Genomic DNA, 14,217 nt, shown 5'->3' with positions numbered 1-14,217 from the left:
AGGTACTACTTCTGGGTTAGCGGAGTCTGTAACCTGAAGTGTCTGTAACCTGAAGCGTATATAACCCGAGTGTCAGGGAACTGCCATCAGTGCCGGAGGGAGAGAGCAAAAGCCAGAGGGATTCCAGAGAGCGTCCAGGGATCGGGAGAAGCAGCCCATCTTCTGGGGATGAGAATCAGCGTAGCACCAGTGGAGAAGGGGGGCAGATGGGGGAAGCGGCGAGGCGGTCCCATGATTCCTTGCCTGGGACCAGCGGGGAGAGTAGGGGTCCTCCGTTGCCTACGCCCTCCTTGCGCAGAAGGCTTTCGCGCAGAGAGAGTAGGAGAAGTCTAGGCGTCAAAGAGCTTCTTTGCTGAAAGAAGTTTAAGAAACGCCCACTGACGGATTCTGCCAGCGATTGAGTCAGCCACAGGTGAGTGGCTGTCCGGACAGAAAAGGTTCACTTTGGCAACCCAGCAAGGTGTTTGCACCCAGCCAGGGAGACAGACACCTGCTTACGCACGAGCAACCCCTAGAACCATTACACCGAGGTACCACTGTATATAGTTTTCACTCAGGTCCACGTAAGTTAACTTAGGCGTGAAACCCTGGGGTGTTGATACAATGTTGACAGCTGGCTGCCTATAAAAGCAGGCTGGCTGAGCTGTTTGTTGTTCAGTTCAGTTCCAGCTTACTTATAAAGAACTACTTGGATAAATCTCTGTGTCGCCTGCTATGTCCACCCACTACTTAATAAAGACAACAGTTTGGGGAAACTAACACAGGCTGGCAGCTCAGGCAGATGGGGCCGGGGGGAAGAAAGAGATTAGAAAAGTTCTGCTTTTTGAGGAAAATTCTGCTTTTTCGCTTGAGTAATCCCATAAGAAGTTGTTTGTTGCTCATTCTAAAAGACAGCCCCCAGTGAGAAATCGGTGCTCAGCATTTGAGAAACATCTCACTGGACTCCATTGGAGGGCAACCAAAATGGTCAAAGGCCTGGAAAAGATGCCTTATGAGGAACGGCTAAGGGAGCTGGGCATGTTTAGTCTGGAGAAGAGGAGGTTAAGGGGTGATATGATAGCCATGTTCAAATATATAAAAGGATGTCACATAGAGGAGGGAGAAAGGTTGTTTTCTGCTGCTCCAGAGAAGCGGACATGGAGCAATGGATCCAAACTACAAGAAAGAAGATTCCACCTCAACATTAGGAAGAACTTCCTGACAGTAAGAGCTGTTTGACAGTGGAATTTGCTGCCAAGGAGTGTGGTGGAGTCTCCTTCTTTGGAGGTCTTTAAGCAGAGGCTTGACAACCATATGTCAGGAGTGCTCTGATGGTGTTTCCTGCTTGGCAGGGGGTTGGACTCGATGGCCCTTGTGGTCTCTTCCAACTCTATGATTCTATGATTCCGTGCAGCTAAATGAATTCCGACCTTCCTCGGAGAACCTGTGTCTGTCTTTATTGACTGCAACAACACAAACATCTAGCTTCCACAAAGTAGGCCTACCTGTGCCCATCTCCTGCTCTACAAAGGGGTCCGTAATGACAGGAAGGAGACGGCCAGTGAACGGGTGGCAGAGTCTCTTGCCGTGAAGGTGCTGGCAAAAAAAACCCCAGAAAGAGAAACCAGGTCATACTGCAGTCAGCTCTCAAGTAAGAAAAAATTCAAAGGAGCTCCCCTTTGGTGGTGGTGGGAGAGTCCCAGACATAAACTGTCCCAATATGCTACCAATAATGCTTCTGGCCACCCCAGTGAGCAGGGCAGTTGTTTCTCACTAACTGATCCCTCCTGCCCAGTATGGCCTGATCTGCACACCCAGATTCATCGAGACATAGGAAGTTTCCTTGCACAGAATCTTCTCGCTTAGTACTTAGACTGGCAGTGGCTCTCCAAGGTTTTAAAGCAAGAGTCTTTCCCAGCTCTATCTAGAGACACCAGGTACTGAACTTTGGACCTTCTGCATGCAGCGCAGTTGATCCACCTGCATTGCAGGGGGGTTGGACTAGATGACCCTCAGAAGGTCTCTTCCAAATTTACAAATTTTTTAATTTTTAATTTTTTTTTAAAGAATGTTCCTTAACTTTAAATCATTTCCCATTTTTAAAACTTGAATCCCCGGGCTCCCCCCCCCACCCCCGGTTTCCAAAATATTTCTATTCTTTCTGCTGCATCTAATTACATTTTTCCAAATTCCTTTTATATCCATTTTCAACTTACGCCTTGTTACATTTTAAGTGTTATAACCATCTTGCTAATGTTTTTAAATATCTACAGTGATCTCTAAGATACTCTATAAAATTTCCCCACTGAATTTCTCATCATCTTGGTGTCTGATCTTCACGTTCATTTTTGCCATTTCGGCATAATCCATCATCTTGGCTATCTAATCTTCCTTATGTTGGGACTTTTTCTTCCTTCTATTTCTGGGCAAAACAATACTCTGATTCTACCACTGAGCTAGCAAGAGAGAGACACAGAGACTCACAGGGCTACAACCCAAGGTAGGTAGAGATTTTGCGGCAGAACAGCATCTAAGCCAAATTGAGCCACACAGTCCGAATGGGAAATTGTTTTCATAGTAATAATAATAATAATAATAATAATAATAATAATAATAATAATGTATTATTTATGCCCTGCCCATCTGGCTGGGTTTCCCCAGCCACTCTGGGTGGCTTCCAACAGAATATTAAAATAATATGACTCGCAGGAAAATTTAGTCAGGTCTGCTGTCAATGATGGGTTGCAGGATTATACAGCTCTCTATCCCACTCCATCTCTCTTTCTTTCCCTCTCCTCTGTACCCCATTTTTGTGGGCTGCATGAAATTAATCTGTCACAGGCTGCCCATGTCAGGTTTCACATCTACTTCTCCCAAGGCCTCTGCCAGCCAATATGAATTTCAAGCTGGGCCTTGCTATGCTTTGAGTCTGGGCATCCCTACTTGTGCTGTGCCCCTGAAACTACAGTTCCATGGCCCCACTGGAAGGGAGAACAGGGCGGAGAAGTCTTACTCTATACCGCGGGTCGTCAGGATGGACAGCGACCGCCACATCTCCCAACATGGTCTCTGGACGGGTTGTGGCCACAGGAAGTTCCTCGCCTGCCCTCAGTCAAAGGAAGCAGAGACGAGATGGGGGAAAACAAAGGTGTTTTAGTCAGAAAGGGAGCGTTCCTGTGGGGCTCGTCAGCACACAAGATGAAAAAATAAAAGGATGTAGCCATGTGAGGAGAATGGAGATGACAATTTAAGCTGCCTTAATTGTCGCCCTGACCTAGCCACTGTGATCCACGCAACAGTCACCTCCAGACTGGATTACTGTAACTCGCTCTACGTGGGGCTGCCCTTGAGACTGACCCAGAAACTCCAGCGGGTGCAGAATGCCGCGGCGAGACTCCTTATGGGGTCGTCGCTGCAAGATCACATTCATCCGGTACTATACCAGCTGCACTGGCTCCCGGTGGAGTACAGGATCAGGTTTAAGGTGCTGGTTTTAACCTTTAAAGCCCTACACGGCCTAGGACCCTCGTACCTACGGGACCGCCTCTCCTGGTATGCCCCACAGAGAAACCTACGCTCTTCAAATAAAAACATCCTGAAGGTCCCAGGCCTCAGAGAGGTTAGGCTGGCCTCAACTAGAGCCAGGGCTTTCTCGGCTGCGGCTCCAATCTGGTGGAACGCTCTGTCACAAGAGACTAGGGCCCTGCGGGACCTGACATCTTTCCGCAGAGCCTGCAAGACAGAGTTGTTCCACCAGGCCTTTGGTCAGGGGCCAGCCTGACTCCCTCCTCTGGCAACCTGCACAGAATTTTGCTTAACGGTTGCCATTAATTTGATTTTAATTAATTTTTATAATGGAATGTTTTTAGAATGTTGGGTTATTTGATTGTTTGATTATTTAATTGTTGTTAGCCGCCCTGAGCCCGGCTTCGGCTGGGGAGGGCGGGATATAAATAAAATTTATTATTATTATTATTATTACTCATTGGATTGCTTACCCACACTTTTACCATAAGGCCTCCAGCTTTAACCCAACTGAGCAAAATCTTGGCCTGTTATCTTACACTGCCCAATAACCGAGCTGCATCTCTTTCCATTAATTAACAAAAGAGAGCCATTTGTTTGTAGGAGATCCTGTGGTTTTCTTTCTCAATAGGTTGCTAACTGAAACATCCAAGAACTGACTTTTCCTGTAAAAAACAGCTAGAAGAGTATCTTCCGTTTCTATGAAAAGATAGCGTGTCTCAACCTGGACCCGACAGCATTCGAAGCCTTGGACCAGGGAGATAAGGGTCCTTCACATCTCTCAGCTGTGAAGCACAGGGATCTTGAACCAAAATCTCTCAGCTTATCTACCTTTCAGGGCTGTTGCAAGGTTAAAAAGCAGGTAGGCTCACCTCGTCCCCAGTGTGGCTACCTTGAGTTTCTTAGGAGGAAGGGCAGGATTGCAAATGTGACAACAGCCTTCTGTTTGTTTATATATAAAGGAAGGCCTTGAAAGAGGCTAACACAATTGAAACAGATGGAAACTCAAAATCAAAAGACTAAAAATAGCAGTGAACATAGCTGACCTTAAACTGTCCCCATTGAAGTTCATATCTAGGTTATTACCAGCTTCCTCTTTGCTCCATGATTCCACTATTTGTAGGCCACCTTTCCACAGCTCAGGGTGGCTTACAACATAAAAGACACACCATTACAAAAAAAAAGTAGTCATAACACAATACAGTCATACCTGGTTTTCGAACAGCCTAGTTATCAAACATTTTGGTTCCTGAACAATCGAAACCTGGAAGTGACTGTTCCAGTTTTCGAACGTTCTTCTGGAAGCTGAACATCCGACAGGGCTTCCGATTGGCTGCTTGAGCTTCCTGCAGCCAATCAGAAGCCGCACTTTGGTTTTTGAATGCTTTGGAAGTCGAACGGACTTCCAGAACGGATTCCGTTTGACTTCCAAGGTATAACTGTAGATAAAAAAATCAAAGATACACAACCAAACCAAACCAAACCATTTCAACATAAATAAAAAATAAAGATACAAAAATAAGCAAGGGGAAATGACATCTTACTGCTGTTAACTCACCATCCTCTCCTTCCACTTTGTAGGCAAATGTCACCAAGACCCCAAACGGCACTTTGCCTTGGAATCCGGGCACAGAGAGCTCCGTCCGTCCTTTGAGCTGCCTGTTGTCCACCTAACAGGGACACCATCCATGAGTCACCTCGGTCCTAAAGAGCACCCCCTTCTCCCAGCCACCGTGTGCCGCCAGACTCCTCCCACTCACCTCAATGTCAGAAATGGCAGATCGCAAGGCGCACGACCAGTTCACGAGACGCCTCTCCCGGTACACCAGGCCCTGCTCATGCAGTCGCACAAAGGCCTCGGTCACCGCTTGGGAGAAGCCCTAAGGAGGAAAGAGCTGTGGTAATGATGGAAGGAGGCAAAGAAACAATGATGACAGCTATAGCCAGTCTGTAGCAGCAGCAACGACGACGGAAGCCACAGTCTGCACCCGTTTCTGCATCAGCTTGCAAATTACTTGAAATCCACGGAAATTTGCTTTATTTTCATCCACCATTTCCCCTTGGAACACACCTTTATTTATATTCAGATTTAATACATGGAAGTTAACGAAGAGGTAAAAGAAAAAGATATGTTGCTCTGGGCAACTGTAACAGCATTGCTCATACAGTGGTACCTCGGATTACGAACTTAATTCGTTCCGGAGGTCCATTCTTTTTTTCCCTTTTTAAAAAAATATATAAATTTTATTAGTATTTTTCCACCCAACAACACAAAAAATATCAATACACAACACACAAAAACTAACATTCAAAAAACAAACAAAAAACAAATCCATATCTTACAAGTTAATAATATAAACACTGAAAAGAAAAACAAACATTGACTTCCACCAATCCCACAGCACCTCCTTTATCTCTCATTGTGTCTTCCTGTTTTCGTGATCATCTCTATCCTAACATCTAAATATAAATCCCTCTTTCTTATCCTTTCACTTCACAAGGTTATTCCAGACTCAGCCAGATTTCTGTCCTCGAACCTTGACTTTTAAGGTATGCATTTAGGCACTCCCATTCTTTTTTTACTTCACTTTTTGGTTTTTGCCGGAGGTCCATTCTTAACCTGAAACCATTCTTAACCTGAGGCGAGCTTTCACTAATGGGGCCTCCTGCTCCTGCTGCGCCGTGTGATTTCTGTTCTCATCATGGGGGAAAGTTCTTAACCCAAGGTACTACTTTCAGGTTAGCGGTGTTTGTAACCCGAAGTGTTTGTAACCCAAGGTGCCACTGTATTTACAATTGCTATTTCCAAAATGCTACTTATTTATATCTTTCTTGTTTCACGTAGAGACAGTACAAAAGAAGCAGAACTCGATACGGCATCAGAAACCAAAGGAATCAACCACAGACTGACATTCCTATAACGCACATCGTTACGTACAAACCACATTTGCATTTTCAGAATCTGCTACTCACAGAGTCCATGGTGAAACAGACTCTGTCCCAGTCCAATGAGGCTCCCATCACCTTCAGCTGCTGGAATATTTCGTTCCCTTTCCTGATCTCAGGAGAAAAAGCAGAACAAAAGCAAACCTTTTATGTACAGAGGTAAAAGGAAGAACAAAAAGGAGGTTTTTCTGTTTGGTTGCCATGCAAGAAACAAACCTGCTCTTGCCTTAAGCTAAAGCACATTCCATTTTATGTAATTTCCACACACTCCTCAATCTATCCCACATTTAATAATAATAATAAAATAAAATAACAACAACAACAACAACAACAACAACAATTTATTATTTATGTCCCACCCATCTGGCTGGGTTTCCCCAACCACTCTGGGCAGCTTCCAACTGAATATTAAAAACAATACAGCATCAGACATTTAAAAACTTCCCTAAACAGGGAACATTTAAGGCAAATGGCCTGAGTCCCTCAGATACTCACTCCTCTTTCCAGTTCCAGACCTCCTGGAGGAATTCCTCGCGCTTGAGCTCTTTTCGGAGGACTCCCCTCTCCTTCCAGATCTTTCTTTCCACCACAGCCTGGCCAGACAACAGTAGAAAACAACGAGAATCTGAATGCAGCCCATGCAGGAAACTTGACTAGAACCCTACACTCTCATTCCACCCCCCTCTAAGGCTACCATCCTAAGACGACGTGCTAGGAACCAAGCCCCATTAGGTAAAGTGGGACTTACTTCCGTGTCAGGAATGGGGAACCACGCGTTAGGAGCCTCTCCTGGTATGCTCCTGGGACCGCCTCTCCTGGTATGCCCCGCAGAGGACCTTAAGGTCCACAAATGACAACATTTTGGAGGTCCCCGGTCGCAAGGTGGTTAGATTGGTCTCAACTAGGGCCAGGGCCTTTTCAGTACTGGCCCCAACTTGGTGGAACACTCCGCCACAAGAGACTAGGGCCCTGCGGGACTTGACATCTTTCCGTAGGGCCTGCAAGACAGAGCTGTTCTGCCTGGGCTTTGGTTTGGACTCAGTCTGACCCTTATGTTTCCCTCCCCTTTTGGTTTTGATCTATGGGCTACTTTTAAAATGAGGCTGCATTTTAACCTGCATTTTAAATTGTGTTTTTTCCCCTATTATGTTTTTACTGTAATTTTACTGGTGTTAGCCGCCCTGAGCCCTGCTCTGGCTGGGGAGGGTGGGGTATAAATAAAATTTATTTATTTATTTATTTATTTATTAATTAATTATCTCACCTGAGTGGCAATCCCAGCATGATCGGACCCTGGAACCCACAGAACTTTATAGCCTTGCATTCTTTTCCTGCAAGACATCGAAAGACCACAACGCAGAACTCAGCACCTGCCCTGCTGCTAAACACAGGGACCTGATGCCAGATCAGAACCAGCATCTCTAGAAATAGCATAGCTGCCCCCCCCCCAAAACCAGCATAAAGAGGAAGCAGATCCCAAGGACAGAGCACAGGCTCTACAACGTAGGCGGAGAACCTCAGGTTCCGGGGCCAAATTCAGCCCACCAGCCCTCTCTGCCTAACCCTTGGCACACTGCTGAGGCCACCCCATGCTCTGCAACATCCTCAAGTACTTTTGCCTTGCTGGAACATGTCCCTGCTCTGTAATAATGCCTCCCCATTTCCTGGACGGAGACAGATGCCTACGGGGTGTGCCTGTCGAAACCTATGAATTTGGCATAGCTGGAACACAGCCTTCTGTACAAAAGTTAAGAATACTAGAAGAGTTCTAAGTTGGATCAGGGCAATGCCCCATCCACATTTGGTGGAGGAATAAGAGAACACAAGGATACCACTTTAAACAGTCATGGCTTCCCCAAGAGAATTCTGGAAGCCCCGTAAATCAGGCTGTGATACATTCAAGACGGTGGACCCCTCTCTCTAAACCAGTGGTTCTCAAAGGATGTGTCACGCCACAGCCATGTGGCCAGGGGAATGTGGCAAGTGTGGCGGGGAAGATTCAAGTACAATCGGAGAAACATTTAAATATTTCGGTGTAGTGTAGTTCAAGGTAATTTTTTATTGGCAGAATATATTTTCAAAAGGAGAGCAAGACCACCAACTGATGCTCTTATGACTCAAACACTGCTAGCCGTTGTTTCTTTTTGTTTTCCAATGTACTTCTTATCAATGGAAAATTCAGCGTGGTGTCAGCAAATTTTTCTTTCTGAAAATGTGGCCCGGATAAAAGAAGTTTGAGGCCTCTGCTTTAGACTTCTCATTGGAAGCAAGGAAGCTGCCATTTTTCATGAACTGCAAACCGCCCTCGTGCATATTTGTACACTGGTACCTCGGGTTACATACGCTTCAGGTTACATATGCTTCAGGTTACAGACTCCACTAACCCAGAAATAGTGCTTCAGGTTAAGAACTTTGCTTCAGGATAAGAACAGAAATCGGGCTCTGGTGGCATGGCAGCAGCAGGAGGCCCCATTAGCTAAAGTGGTGCTTCAGGTTAAGAACAGTTTCAGGTTAAGAATGGACCTCCAGAACGAATTAAGTACTTAACCCGAGATACCAATGTATACCTGCTGCAAACCACTCACCCTTATATCTTAAGGGGTTTGATGGCTATAAATCTAAAAATGAATACATGAGCAAGAAACACGAAGCTGCAGGGGAGCCACCGGCTGCTGGAGGCAAAGTACCCACCTGACCACGCAGAGCATCACTTACCAACGTACCAGAGCATCTTCAAGAGCCACGGTCAAGGCGTGGCCCAAGTGCAGGGACCCCGTGACGTTTGGCGGAGGGAGAGAGAGCGAAAACGTTTCTGGCTTCCGATGGGGCAGGAGGTGCTTGGGGAAAGAGAAACAGAAAGAGATCAGCAGCGTCCAAGGTCAGAACAGCCTGGTGGCTACTACACCATCAGGGTACCATGGCAGAACCGCTACTTTCAAGGTTTGGCAAAAAAAAGTAAGGGGAGACCTGCAGGCAAGGATCTAAGGCCCATCTAATCCCAGGATTGAGGAGGCTTTTGTGTGCAACTGAGTTAAACCCCGTGATGGATGAAAATAATCCAGAGTTAGTGCATTCCCAGCAGGTGTTGGAAGTCATTGCTTGATAGCTGTAAGTCATCGGTTCCACTGTCAAACTCTCTATCAAGGTGTTTTCCTCCACCAAAACCTACTTTTCTGTTAACTTCAGCCCTTTGATTATTACATCTAGTGTTCCTCTGGGGTCATCATTTCTGCCATTCAGCCATCTGTCAACTCTCAAGGGCAGCACACCTTTGGTTCACCTGTTTATGGTACAACCCACCTAAAACCACTTGTTTCCAGCATCAATTTTTCTACCTGGTGCTCTGGTTTAAAAAATCCCTCCTTCACCCACCAGGAATACCAGGCAGCTTCAACATAGCGTGGGCTATATGAGACAGGCAGCGGCGCCGAGGTATCTGTGGGAAAGAATGCAACAGAGGGTACCTGTTATTAAAAAAACAAAAACCAATAATGCATATTTCCATTAAATCCCAGAACTGATCTGTATAAAATGTACAAGGTGTGGAACCCAGCATTCTGAAACTACCGGCTTCCCAACAGACAGATGCAGGAGGCTATGGAAAGGGCAAGGAGTTCGGTTTCTCCCACTGTTACCTTTCTTTTCTCCAGCCGCAGTTGGGATGTCGTACAGAACGGTGCTTTTCAAGGCTCGGCCCCTGGCTTGGCTTGGCTGCTGCTCCTGCAAAATACAGCAGAGACAAGATGGCTCTCAGGGCGGGGCTCATGATTTTCCTCCGCAAGTCCTACTTGGAGATGCCGAGAATCAGGGTGGATTTGATTTAAATCAAATCGATTTAAATCACAATTTAAATCAAAGCGATTTAAATCACAATTTAAATCACTAGTCAGCAAGACTTGATTTAAATCATTTTTTTACAGAAATACGGTACTCATTCTTGCTGGCATAATCTTAATATTTACAACCAGATGAAGGTTTCATTTTTGGAAACTTGCACAATTATTACACAAAGATCCCAAGATTTGTGGAGTATTCTGCTCACAAGGTTGTACTTTCATTTTCACGGCTTCACACTTAGCTACTTGTGCAGATCTATTCCACTCCAAACAAGCTATTCATTGAACCTCTTGGAACTTAACATTTAAGAGGTAAGGGGCTGATTCTGTGTATATAAATTTGCAAAAGAACAATGGGATTAAGGGTTTTTCCTCAGCTCTGTATGTTTATTTTATAGCATTTTTCCTTTGAAGAAAAAGGCATGTTATCTCTGCAGACACAATTTCACACTTTTGAGAACTGCAAAAACAAGCCTCTGTGATAATATATTCTCATTAGAAAAACTGCCCCAAATAATCTTACAGAGACCTCTGGAAGAGCATGACATGGCGAATGGATTAATGGAATTCATTTACCAAAGAATTTAAACACTGCATATAAAACCACACGCTACATAATTAAAAACAAACCCTTATTTCCTGATGAATAGCCTTTGGACTATAATATAACTTAAATGGAAAACTATCTTTAGAAAGATTTTTCCTCCAAAAGCATTTTATTTTTAAAAATCTGATTTAAATTTTAAAAATCTGATTTAAATTTTAAAAATCCAATTTAAATTTTAAAAATTTAATTATTATTTTTTAAAAATCATGACTTTTAACAATCCTGCTGAGGATTGAACCGGAGGTCCTCAGCATTCAAACCAGATGCTCTCCCTCTGAGAAACGGCTCTTCCTCACTCGACTCTCCCCTATTAAATAATTAGCCAAAGTGGGGACATCAACATCGCCTCACCTTGGACCCTGCAAGCAGCCCAGCTTCAATGGCCTCCAGCCTCTCCCGCTGCCGTTTCTGTTTCTCTGCCTTATTTTTCAGGTGGGGCGTTTTCCCTGCTTGGCTATGGAGATCCGTCGGGTTTCCTTCAGGCTTCCTCGCTTGGGAGTAAGGCCTCCAAATGCCAGGCGCCCCACAGCGCCTCTTCTCAGCCCAGAGAAGCAGACGGCAGAGAGAACACAGGTGCCGGACAGGCCCAGCATTGCACTGGGGCAACGGCATGCTTGGAATTGGACGCATTCACTTCTCAGGCATGGGAAGCACACCTCTCTCACAGCTACCCGTCTCGCAGTGCCATAAGCTCTCTTTTCCGTCTTTGCACGGTGGGTAGGTGGAACCTGCAGAAAAGAAAACCAAGCAAACTAAATGCTTATTGAATATATGGGGGGGGGGGGCGGGATTCTGTACCTTTGAAAACATGGACAGCATCAAGATAAATTCAACACTGTAAATAAATTTTGGGGGATGCAATAATGTAATACTTAAGGGTTTAGCTCAAGGGTTGTGAACCTGGTCCCTACCGCCCACCAGAAGAAGAAGAAGAAGAGTTTGGATTTGATATCCCGCCTTTCACTCCCTTTAAGGAGTCTCAAAGCGGCTACCATTCTCCTTTCCCTTCCTCCCCCACAACAAACACTCTGTGAGGTGAGTGGGGCTGAGAGACTTCAAAGAAGTGTGACTGGCCCAAGGTCACCCAGCAGCTGCATGTGGAGGAGCGGAGACGCGAACCCGGTTCCCCAGATTACGAGACTACCGCTCTTAACCACTACACCACACTAGTGGGCGTTTCAGGATTCTAGCTGGGCAGTAATGGGTTCTACGGCCAGAGGTCCCCCAAATAAGGCCCATGGGCCGGATAAGGCCCGAGGGACTTGTTTATCCGGCCCACGGCAACCCCCGCCGCGCTGTGCTGCGCGGATGCCCACTTATGGGTCAGAGGAGCACCGGAAATAGCTTGTGCACATGCGCAAGCGTTATTTACGCATGCTCAATCGTTATTTCCGATGCACATCCGGGTCGGAGGAGGCCCGTGCACATGCGAACAAGCTATTTCCGGTGCTCCTCCAACCCGGAGGTGTGTCGAAAATAGCGTGTGCGCATGCGTAGGGGCACGCGCTTCCATGCCCTCCCCGTGATCAGCACTGGAGACACTGGCCAGAGGCGCGGTAAGTTTGCTGACCCCTGTTCTATGGCACAAGCTGAATCCTCCTTCCATCGAGCGCCAGTGGGCGGTAAGGAAATTTTACCATCAAGAAAGATGCCTAACCCTCCCTCTCACCCAAACAGACAGAAATATGACAATTTTCTGAAAAGTGCACTCTGCTCTCTGCCATCAGACAGACATCTGAGGACACCCCAGTACAGTGGTGCCTCGCAAGACGAAAAGAATCCGTTCCGGGAGTCTTTTCGTCTTGCGGTTTTTTCGTCTTGCGAAGCAAGCCCATTGACGGAGTGGCGCTATTAGCGCTATTGACATTTTAAGGGCTAAAAACGGCTTTTGTAAGGCTTGGGGGATTAGCGGTTTTGCTGCTAAAATGCTTTTAGCGATTCAGAAAAAGAGGTTTTGGAGTGGAAAAAACCCCCGAAAATTTTCGTCAATTTTCGTCTTGCGAAGCAAGCCCATAGGGAAATTCGTCTTGCGAAGCGCCTCTGCAGACGGAAAACCCTTTCGTCTTGCGGGTTTTCCATCTTGCGAGGCATTCGTCTTGCGGGGCACCACTGTATAGGGAAGTTTTTTATGTTTCAGATTTCCTTTTGGGTGAAGACAGGGGCAAGGCAGGTACGGAGTAATTCTGCCTTCTCTTTGTCACCGAATTGCATTTCTCCATCCTCTCCACACTGAGGACCTACACTAGTGGCCAAAATTCTGGAAACCTTTTGGGAAAAGTGTATTTCCGAGGATTGATGGCTCATAACACCTGATTGGCTCTCTAAACGCCCATGCTCACTGGCTACACTCAAATGAAGGAAAGCTATTGCATGCCAACCTAAGCAATTTGTGCTTCCCGTTTCTGGTTATTGGGCTATAACATTTTATAAAATACAGATAATTGAACAAACTTTGTTGCATTACATTCGTCATTAAATTATCTTCCCATTGAGATATAGTTTTATGGTATTACTCCCCCACCCCAAAAAAAAAGTGGTGCTATCAAGTCATCAAACCTCAGAAATACCCCTTTTCCAAAAGGTTTCCACAATTTTGGCCACTAGTGTGCTTGTTCTTCCTCTTGTTTCAGACATAGCCAACACAATGAAATACAATATAAGATTTGTTGCTGTTGTTTAGTCGTGTCCGACTCTTCGTGACCCCATGGACCAAAGCACGCCAGGCACTTCTGTCTTCACAATATAAGATACAGGTTTCCAAAAAACACACAAGAGCCTGGCCCTGGCCAGGGAGGGCGGGGTATAAATTATTATTATTATTATTATTATTATTATTATTATTATTATTATTATTACTGTATTATTGAAATCTGCCATGGTCTTGAGCAATTCTTTAAGGGCATTTGTTGCATTTTCCTTATTTGCGTCTTTTTAATCAGACTGTCACGTTCTTTTCATACATTATGGCATTCGCAAGTCACTTGGAGACATTTTCTTGCGGAAGGCAAAGAAAAAAGAAAGAAATCAATGCCGAAAATAGGAAACAGCCACGGTGCCAAAAACAACAACTGCGCTTCAGAAAGAAAATGTCAATCTGAAATACTGGGGCGGGGAGAGGCAACGACTCAGACCAGGTCAGAGATCGAAAGAGACATGTTTGCAATTAAGTTTCCTAAGAGACTCTTACCTTCAGAGGCACCAACTGCAAAAAGGGAGAAGGGGACGCGCGGCTTTTTTCTGCAGGCGGAGGGGAAAAGCAAGAACCTCACGTGCAGAGCAAGAGGCCGACCGCGACCTCTCTCTGGCGGGTTTCCTGTCTGTCTC

General features: G+C 45.6%; 1 protein-coding gene across 4 annotated transcripts in view; it reads right to left on the bottom strand.

Moving 5' to 3' along the window:
- VARS2 (valyl-tRNA synthetase 2, mitochondrial) overlaps nucleotides 1-14,212 on the bottom strand; it is a 39,500-nt gene extending 25,288 nt beyond the window's left edge. For 2 of the 4 annotated variants that reach the window (XM_083424762.1, XM_083424761.1), the window contains exons 1-12: nucleotides 14,081-14,205; nucleotides 11,245-11,621; nucleotides 10,086-10,170; nucleotides 9,786-9,886; nucleotides 9,166-9,287; nucleotides 7,715-7,781; nucleotides 6,946-7,043; nucleotides 6,478-6,559; nucleotides 5,265-5,384; nucleotides 5,063-5,174; nucleotides 2,993-3,081; nucleotides 1,485-1,575 (exon numbers count right to left, since the gene is read on the bottom strand). In XM_083424762.1, the coding sequence (XP_083280888.1) occupies nucleotides 1,485-1,575; nucleotides 2,993-3,081; nucleotides 5,063-5,174; nucleotides 5,265-5,384; nucleotides 6,478-6,559; nucleotides 6,946-7,043; nucleotides 7,715-7,781; nucleotides 9,166-9,287; nucleotides 9,786-9,886; nucleotides 10,086-10,170; nucleotides 11,245-11,523 (1,246 nt within the window). In that variant the 5' untranslated portion in view covers nucleotides 11,524-11,621; nucleotides 14,081-14,205. Of the gene's footprint in view, nucleotides 1-1,484; nucleotides 1,576-2,992; nucleotides 3,082-5,062; nucleotides 5,175-5,264; nucleotides 5,385-6,477; nucleotides 6,560-6,945; nucleotides 7,044-7,714; nucleotides 7,782-9,165; nucleotides 9,288-9,785; nucleotides 9,887-10,085; nucleotides 10,171-11,244; nucleotides 11,622-14,080 lie in introns of all 4 variants that reach the window. The other 2 variants (XM_083424764.1, XM_083424763.1) reach the window with 2 other exon arrangements.
- Between the last annotated feature and the right edge of the window lie 5 nt (nucleotides 14,213-14,217).

Source organism: Podarcis tiliguerta (genome assembly GCF_965153285.1).
Source record: "Podarcis tiliguerta genome assembly, chromosome: 2".
In the NCBI taxonomy this organism is placed as follows: Eukaryota; Metazoa; Chordata; class Lepidosauria; order Squamata; family Lacertidae; genus Podarcis; species Podarcis tiliguerta.
This window is presented reverse-complemented; position numbering and strand designations above follow the sequence as displayed.